The 10,192-nt window shown below is 38.5% G+C and overlaps 1 protein-coding gene across 1 annotated transcript; it reads left to right on the top strand.

Annotated features, from left to right (window-relative positions):
* The first annotated feature begins 665 nt into the window (after window positions 1-665).
* Window positions 666-8,291, top strand: LOC101002303 (olfactory receptor 6A2). Its single transcript, XM_021926147.2, is given in 1 exon segment — window positions 666-8,291. A coding segment is annotated over 1 exon segment (984 nt). The 5' UTR covers window positions 666-6,274; the 3' UTR covers window positions 7,259-8,291.
* The last annotated feature ends 1,901 nt before the right edge of the window (window positions 8,292-10,192 follow it).

The raw sequence follows: 10,192 nt of genomic DNA, 5'->3' as shown, positions 1-10,192 counted from the left end.
CTGTGGTGAACTGATATGAGATTGTTTGTGGTCTTTACTTATTTCACATTGTATAAATAGTCACATATTATACTGTAGACATATTCATATGTTAGATCATAAGATGGTGCTTCAGAACTCTTTGGGGATTTGGGGAAATGTATGGTATATGCTGCATATTGCTTTTTAAAATCTGAAAAAGCCAATTTGTTGTAGATAAAGAAACGTGGACCTGTTATTTATTTAAGAATGTATCCCCTTTATCCTCATGGGTGTCAGGTTTATCAAGTGGATTAAACAATGCATATATTGAAATGAATATGGTTTATTTTATTTTGACCTATTGATGTGGTCTATCAACTGGTAATAGCTAAAAGCAAACTGACATCAACTTCAATAAATCTAAAGAATTTGGGCTGGGCTGGGTGGCTCACACCTGTAATCCCAGGACTCTAGGAGGCCTAGGTGGGAAGATCACCTGAGGTTGAAGACTCCTAGGTTTGAGACCAGCCTGACTAGCCAACATGGTGAAACCCTGTCTCCACTAAAAATAAAAAATTAGCCAGGCATGGTGGCGCATGCCTGTAATCCCAGCTACTTGGGAGTCTGAGGCAGGAGAATTGCTTGACCTGGGAGCAAAGTTTGCAGTGACCTGAGATCATGGCATTGCACTCCAGCCTGGGCGAAAAGAGTGAAACTCTGTGTCAAACAAAAAGAAAAGCAAAATCTAAACAATTGAAAATATGCCTCATTTAGACAGCACTACCCTGGCAACCAAGACAACACTAATTCAACCAATTGCTAGCTTTAAAGGTTTTTCAACTAACAATACAGAATGTTAATTATACTATATGCGTGTGTATGTGTGTGTGCACACATACATACACACACATACACACATGTTCTTATTCAAAATAGAGTTTATTATACTGTCTATGGCATATGATTTTACTCTAAAGTAGGCTTTTATTTTAAGAGTGTTTTCAGATAGTCTTTTATACTGTACTCTTCCTTGCTGCTGCAAATTCATTTTATTGTTTTCTTCTGGCTTGGTCAATTCCCCATGATTTCCTGAGTGTCTTTTCTATTTCAGGAGCGCTAAGTTTCATTCTTAACATGGGATCTGTGAGACTTATGAGCAGCACACTGATACAGATAACAACTGCCCAATCACACTCGGTTTGTTCTGATTATTTAAATTTTTGGAAATGTTTCCTCCCAATTACTTATAAAAATCCTTCTTAAACTCAGAATCTCAAGATCTTTCTCTTATGTCTCCAATGTGCTCATGAATAATTCTTTCTCCTGTCCCGACAGACTCAGATTCAACAAATATTATTGAACAATAGCTAATATTTATTGAGAAATGCTATGTTCTCAGTGCTGTTCTAAGAAACTTCCATTCATATGTTAATTAATTTAATCCTCACAACAACTCTGTGAAGTAGACATTAGAATTATTCTCATTTTACAGCTGAGAAAACAGAGGCCTAAGGAGTTTAAATATTTTCACAAGATCCCTTAGTTGAACACAGCAATGTGACTGTGAATCCCATGTAAATAATTTGCTGGACCTCAATATGACACAGAATACTGTGGATTGAGTGGGGTGTCAAATCTTGTCACAAACTTAAAATGCCTATGATGTATGTTATTTTCATAATGGATATCATTATATGGAAAACAACCATATACAACAAAATCCCAAATTTTTTTAAAAAATCCAATACAAACATGGAACTCAAACCCAGAAACCCTAACTCTCAACTCAGTGCTCCTTGTATGACATCATGGAGTTAATGAGTGTCAACTATATGGCGTCAGGAGACAAAGAAGGAACTGTCTAGCATTGTTGAGCCCCTGTCATGCTCCAGGATCTGTACATATATTAATGACATTTACTCCTCTCAACTATCCTGTCAGGCATATGAATCCTATTATGTAGATTAGGAATGTAAGGCCCAAAGGGTTAAATAAATTGCCCAAAATTACATATCTGAATTAGAATATCAGCCCGTGTCTTTCTTTTGAGCAGGAGTATGACATGATAGAAAGGGGAGACTGACAAGGAACAAGAAGGCAAGAGAGGGAAATATGAGTTCAGGGGTATCTTGACTTTCTCTCTTTCATGAAACTTCCTGATAAAACCCTATGGCCTGAGCTTTCCAAACCTTCCCCTTCCCTGTCCTCTGCCCCAGTCTTTTTTTCCCTCTTGTATCTCTTTTGGTCTCTTGGGCTTCTGCCTCAGAGCCATCCCAAAGCATCAGAAGGAGGAGGGGAAAATGGGGACTGAAGGAGTGAGGTGCAGGATAAAGGGATCTTTCCTAGCTTGGCAGTGTTCTCTATCTATGGGAGGAAGAGAAAGTGGAATCTCTTTATCATCTTTCTTTGTCCTGATGCTTCAACCTTCTTTTCCAAACATCTTTTAAGTCCTCTCCTAACCAACCCAGCTATCTCAGGAGGACCTTGATGAGTCAGTGACATCTGAATAAAGTGAGTGGATCTGCTGATTCTTCTTCAAGTGGTCAATTATCCCAGGTTTTCTTTACTTATGTCTAATATATCCATCTTCTTATTCCTCTCTATAGCTAATCAAATCCCAAATCCCTCAATATTTTCCACATATGGTTAATTCTGTTGATACTTAGACTAATATCACTTTCTTTATCTTTTCCTCTCATAGCTGGTCCTTTATTTATTCATAATCTACCTGCTCTCCCTACAGTATTTCTGAACATCCATGTCCAGTCTATCCTTTCCATATTCTAGTTATCTTCACCTTGTCTCCCATTGGATTTATTTCCTGAATAGCAAGTTCATTCTACCCAAATATTATACCTCTTATTCACATAAGTCTAATCTTCCTGCATTTAATCTAACTTCCTCATGTTTTATCTAGTCCCTGCAGATCTAAAATCAATGTATGTTTTACTTGCATATAATTCCAGCTGTGTCATATTCTCAGTTAACCACTTAAATTCTCTATTCCTGACCGTTTATACCCAGATCCCTTTTACATTCTTCCATCTTTATATTCCATTCCTCCTATCTGGAATTCATCTGTTCTGCCCGCATCACAGCTTTGTGCATTTTTCCATGCATTCAAGCATCCATACAGCCACCTTTAATAATCAGTAACTAAAGCAGATCTTATAATAGGAACCACTGTCAGAAGGCAAGACAGACACACTAGCAAATAATCTAGTGCATAGGAATTGGGGTACTTTGGGAGGGGTGATAACTAAAGGACTAAAACATAAAAAATAAAAATTCCTGGAGTGAGTGTTTTTGGCAGAGAGATGTGTAAAGTTACGGAGTTAGATAATATCATGACATGTGTAGAAAATGGTAAATAGTGGACAATGACTGAACTGTTGTATAACAGTTAAAAGGACATACATTTGATGCTTTATGGGAGGATTTTGTATGTGCTCTCAAAAACCGGATGCCATTGTGGTCAGCGGTTTCTACAGAGAAATATGACTCTAATAATAAGTGGAAGTTATATAGATGAGAATACAGACTGGAGGAAAAAAGACCAAGTAAGATCCTATTTAAGTAGTTAAATCAAGAAATACCAAGGACCTGCTGTGAGGAAATAGGAGGAAGGCAGTAGAAATAGGGCAGAAGAAAAGGGACTGATATGAGAGATCATTAAAGAGGCATTTTAGCTAGAAATTGGATTAGTTAAGTGTGGGATGTGTGTGGGGGGAGAGGAGGATGGGTACGGAATATCTAGGAAATTTCCAAATGGCTTGCTTAGGAGACTGTATGAAAGCTAATGCCATTTATTGTAATAGAGGAATAACTTGCTTGGGGAAGGTTATTCTAGACATAGTATATTTGTGGTACCCATGACACCCATGGAATTATATCCACTATCCACTCCATACTCCACCATTAAGGACATGTGGGGCCACTTCAGCTACGGAGGTCCTTCTTACATCTACCTGAGCAACAACAGCAGTGATACAGCAAGCAAAATGATATATAGGCTTTCATGGACTCTAATGGGAGCTCTAACCAGAGGAATCTCACCAAACCTGTGAAGGGAAAAGGAAGAAACCAGGGTAACTAATGTCTCTATGGGGAGATACCCCATGAGCCAAGACTTGAAGGTTAAATAGGAGTTAGCCATACTCAGGGAGATTGCCGCATGAGGAAAGCTATGAGGTGATACACGTGGTGTGTGATGAGAGCTGCAGGGTATAAAGTACACTGTAGACTGTGGTAAGAAATAAGGTTTAGGTGAAAGCAGTGGCAAAATCAAGAAGTGCCTATAGGCCTTGTACCTGTAGGCTAAATAATTTGAAACTTTATTGTGTACACAAAGGGGCACTATGGATGAGTTTTAAGGAGGGGAGTAAAATGGTCAGTTTTGAGCTAAGGTCTCACCTTTAAGGGTAAAACTATAAGCAGAAAGATCAGTTAGGGGTCCATGTGTGAAAAGCTGTTTTTTTCAAGTGTGCAGAACATCAAACATGAAGGTTGAAGTGGCTAGAAAATATGAATGAAAATCTGAGGCCAAGAGAATCAAAAACACAAAGAAGGGTTATGAGGCAGGTATTGAGAAAGGATCAAGGCTAAGGTCATAAATGGCAAGTGTAGGTTTAATGTTCCCACTTTTCTATGTATCCACATGTATGGTATAGGGATAGACATGTGGCTTAAACTTTCATGGATGAAAAGATAAGATATGCCCCTACAACTAGATTGTAAGATCCTGAAGACTTAGCATGTGTCCATGAACCTTTATATACCACAACTCTTAGCCCATGGTCTAGAGCATTGTTGATCAACCATAAATTTTGAAATAAGTAAAATTGTGGGTGTGAATGGTAAGAATGGGAGTGATGGGAAATGAAAGCCAGGGACGTAGGTGTTTTGTAATTGCATTACCATATTAAGAGAAACTTCAAGGACTCCAGTACTGAGTAATGGTCAAGTAATGATAGCAGAGCATGAAGGGAAGAGAAACATGGTATAAAATCATTAGTAGGTTGGTTTGATTTGAGAGCACATTCTAACCTTGCTAACTTCAGAGGAACAGATCTAGGACTAAAAATTAAGAAATCTGAGAAGATTACATCCAGATGCTCAGCTGACTCTACACCATTCTCCTTTCGAAACTCTACACTCTCTCCCAATGCTGAAACTGTACAGGGGCACAAGGCAAAAATAACCCTTCCTTCATATCAACTCCCATGTAAAAATGCCAACTTCTTTTCATCATGAGACACAAAAATGGCTTGAAGTTTTTAAAGAGAAAGGGAAATTTTATCTTTGATACAAAGTTATACAAAGAGAATATCCTAGTAAATGCATGTTTTTATGTGGGCCTTAATGTTAAACAAAGGTACTCTATTCTTATTTCAAGATACTGAGTACAACGTTCAGAACTGACGGAATTCTTAGTCTTTCTGCCATCCATCATCCATTTCCTAATCTGATTTCCAGGTGAATCCCAAGTCTTCCTTGTAAGTACTGGGTTCTATAGACTTCCACTCTACAGGTGCTGTGAACTTCTTGTGTTCTGCTTTTGTTTTTCTTTCCATCTGGCAGGAAGGAACTGTTTCTCTACATGAGTCCCAAAGATCCTGTCTCCCAGCTGTAAATCCAAGATGTATTGTACAGTCCCTCCTTTACGTCATCTAAATATTTTGGAAGCTCCAAGGTCCTGACTTCCTGGTTCCACTTCTTGCTATTTCTGCAACCCAGAATTAGTCACTTAATTCTATATTTTAGTTTCTTTAGGCATTAAGTTGTAGCTATTAGTAGTACTAGCTCACAGGATTGTTCTGAAGATCAAGTGAATTGATACTGCAAATGTTTAGAGCAGTGTCTGAACTAATAATAATAACTCAATAAATCAAATAAGTGATTGTTATTCCTCCATTGTGTAACTTATTTCCTCAAAACAAAGTCATGATCCAACTCATAGACAAACTCTCATTTTAGGCCACCCAGACTCCCTTTCCATTTTTGGTTTTTATCTGTGTTCTTTGGGGACAAACTGGTGTCATTTTTACCTTATGCTTGTCAATGCATGCTTCTCCAAAGATCAGAACAGATTCCTATCTTGTCCCCAATACAAAACCATTTATTTCTACATGTTTGTCTTAGCTCATTTCCAGATTTAAAAAGAGAGCAGTGGCCTCAGTTCTGTGATTAATTATATGAACTCCATACATAGCATTCTACCAGTATAAACCCACTAAGAGAGACTGGGTTCTTGTTGAGGCCTACTGAAGACTCTATTCTCACATCCTGAAGAGCAGTAAGAAAGACCAATGACATGGAATGGAGGAACCATAGTGGGAGAGTGAGTGAGTTTGTGTTGCTGGGCTTCCCTGCTCCTGTGCCACTACAGGTACTATTGTTTGCCCTTTTGCTCCTGGCCTATGTGTTGGTGCTGACTGAGAACACACTCGTCATTATGGCAATTAGGAACCATTCCACCCTCCACAAATTCACGTACTTCTTTCTTGCTAATATGTCCTTTCTGGAGATCTGGTACGTCACTGTCACTATTCCTGAGATGCTTGCTGGCTTTGTTAGGTCCAAACAGGATCACGGACGGCTAATCTCCTTTGAGGGATGCATGACATAGCTCTACTTTTTCCTTGGCTTGGGCTGCACTGAGTGTGTCCTTCTCACTGTTATGGCCTATGATCGCTATGTGGCCATCTGCCATCCTCTCCACTACCCAGTCATTGTCAGTGGCCAGGTGTGTGTGCAGATGGCCGCTGGATCTTGGGCTGGAGGTTTTGGCATCTCCATGGTCAAAGTTTTTCTTATTTCTCACCTGTCTTACTGTGGCCCCAACATCATCAACCACTTTTTTTGTGATGTGTCTCCATTGCTCAACCTCCCATGCACTGACATGTCTACAGCAGAGCTTACAGATTTCATTCTGGCCATTTTTATTATTCTAGGGCCACTCTCTGTCACTGGGGCCTCCTACATGGCCATTACTGGTGCTGTGATGCACATTCCTTCAGCTGCTGGACGCTATAAGGCCTTTTCCACCTGTGTCTCTCATCTCACTGTTGTGATAATCTTCTATGCAGCTAGTATCTTCCTCTATGCCCGGCCAAAGGCACTCTCAGCTTTTGACATCAACAAGCTAGTCTCTGTACTCTATGCAGTCATCATACCACTGCTCAACCCCATCATTTACTGTTTGCACAATCAAGAGGTCAAGAGAGTCCTATGCTGTACTCTGCACCTGTACCAGTGCCAGGATCCTCACCCCAAGAAAGCTATCAGAAATGTGTAGATGGGATGTGCAAAGTCTAGTAAAATATTACTAAACTTGGCATCGATATATTCTATGAAGTCCAGTGGAGTTCTTAGGGTCTACATTAGGGGCCAGAATTTCAAAGACATCACCAAGGTACTAGGAATACTTGCTTGTAACTAGTCCAAGAGGAGAAAGAAGGATAGGTTGCAAACTAGAAACTGGATTTCTACAGCACAGCGCCATAAAATACAGGATAGAGCTGGGTCCACTATTGTCTGCCCCATTGTAATTTGCATAGGCATGGTTCCATTTAAGGAATCACGGGCTTCATTATGGAAAAGCAACATAAAACTTCTTGATAATACCTCTTCCAGTCACAGGTCACTTACTGTAGCCTATTAGGTAGCAGAGGCCCAGGAGGTGATCATTCTAGTGTGTGTTACAGACAAAGAGATGAGAAACTAGGAACTTTTGTGTTTGAAACATATCATATGATGAACCATAGGGGTTTCTAGATTTATTTTCTAATTTACTGGCCAGTGTCCACATTGAACTAATGACTGAGAGCTGTTGTTTCTTCAATACTCTGTTTCCCTAATTAGACTATAGGCACCATGGAAACAGGATCAGATTTTCTTTTACATCCTTTTATTACCATGAGCAGGAACAGTATCTAGGGTATGATGGCTATGAATACATATAATGAATGAATGTAGTTTGGAACCATGTAGGCAAGGCATGTGTGTCATGCCTATTTGTGGGGCTGGTAGGTGCAGGAACTAAACCTCTCATACTTTACTAGTGTGCAGAGAGATACAAATTGGCTCAGCCTTGCCAGAAAAATATTTTGAAAACATGTATTACAAATCCTAAAAGCGTTGCAACCATTCTAATTCGGAAAGATTTGTGCAGATAGACACTTTTACTTATAAATACAGAAAAAGAGAAATATACTTAACTTTCACAAACAGGGCACTAGTTAAACAAATTGTAGGTCATATGTTACTTGGAAAACTATGCAGAAATTGAAATAAAGTGATCTAAATAGAGATGATGAAAGAAAAAATGTTCCTAGCATAATTTTTTTTTTTTTTTTTTTTGAGATGGACTCTCACTCTGTCACCCAGGCTGAGGTCCAGTGGCACAATCTTGGCTCACTGCAAGCTCTGCCTACTGGGTTCACACCATTCTCCTGCCTCAGCCTCCCGAGTAGCTGGGCCTACAGGCACCTGCCACTACACCCAGCTAATATTTTGTGTTTTTAGTAGAGACGGGGTTTCACCATGTTAGCCAGGATGGTCTCAATCTCCTGACCTCGTGATCCACCCACCTCGGCCACCCAAAGTGCTGGGATTACAGGTGTGAGCCACTGCACCTGGCCTCCTAACATAATTTTTAAAAATATGTTATATAACAGTATCAAAAGCATTAGCCATATTTGCTTGTTTAAACAACACTAGAAGTAATTTGACTAAAATGTTGACTGTAGCTATGCTGGACTGCTTTCTCCTGTAAATTGCATTCTGTGGCAAAGCATTTCTATCAAAATATTTATTTAAATGATTTTTTCTTAGTGAATACTATGTATAACTTTATTCATCTGAAAAGAGAGATGGTTAGAGGGTATTTCAGTATGATTTTCAGAAATTTAACTCCCCACTGTCACCGAACAACCAGAACTCTGAACACAATGAAGATTCTATCTCCAGATGTGGGATCCAACTGTTGCTCAAGATGTGGAATCTAACTTTATTGTTTTCTATTACTTAAAATTTACAAAAGGATACTACCAAGGATATCATGCATTATTTGCTAGTTCATACTTGTTAAAAGTTGTAATATAATATGCATATTTATTCATGCCTAAACAATATAAGTATCTTGTTATATTAATTTTTAAAATGACTGGATATAAAGTTCATCAAAACTCAGCTATCCAGTGTCCCTGTAGAATAAGTTTCCAAAATGGGATTCCAAACAGGGAGAGGAGAGTTCTCCTCTAGGCATTGCTATTACAGCTCTTATATAAACTTCCTTTATAGGTTAACTCCAGTTAATAGGAAGTAAAAACATGATGTTGAATTTCTTCATTGTGCTTTTCTTTATTTTCCAAGATTTTTAGTATAAAATGCTTTAAAACACCTCTAATTCTGATTTAATGTATGAAATAGGGTTTAGCCAGTGTTCTGCACATATTCTTCTTTCAATAAACCATGAATGAGTTTGAGTCCTGTGTACCATGGTGAGATTGGCACCTCCCTAGACTTGGACTGAATTTGTAATAAGCATATGACCTTCAGGGCTCATATTGAAATTTAGATCGCAAAACCTCCTAAGATTTTTCAAATGAAGTATTATTGATTATCAGATTAAGTATTCCCCATCCGCCATTTATGTAACTGATTTTCCCATAAACCTAGATATAGAACTTTATCTTATCTTTGGTTCATTTGATCCTGTTTCTTTTAGACCATGTTTGTAATCTGCCAATCTTTCAAAGTATTGCTTACATAATACAAGTCTTTTGTAATTTCCCTTTGCTAGTACAATATCTGGAGAAGCTTCTAATCTCTTGCATCAGTACAAGAGGTGGGAGTACTGGATCCACCTGGGTTATTCAGATAGGAATGCTATTCAGAGTGGCCGGAGGCAACTAACATCTACGGGCAAAGAGGATTAATATAAATGACTTCTGTGCCTCAGATATCTAGTGGTTTCCAATGTGGAGTGAACTCCAAGTTTCTCAGTCTGCCTTTAAGTTTCTTCACAGTGTGTTCCTACCTTTCCTTTTGGTTCTTATTTTAATTTCTTGTCCACTACAAACCTTGTATTGGTGAATTTTAGATTGTGATGAACAAATTTTACTTGCGATTAATAAGCCAATATATTTCACTATTTGTTAACACATCACATTGACCAGGATGAGGAAACAAAAATTTTTCTTGATAAAGAGCATTTTTAAAATAACAA

This window comes from Papio anubis, chromosome 12 (genome assembly GCF_008728515.1).
Source record: "Papio anubis isolate 15944 chromosome 12, Panubis1.0, whole genome shotgun sequence".
Taxonomy (NCBI): Eukaryota; Metazoa; Chordata; class Mammalia; order Primates; family Cercopithecidae; genus Papio; species Papio anubis.
Note: the sequence above shows the minus strand (reverse complement) of the source record. Positions and strands in the feature narration are given on the sequence as shown.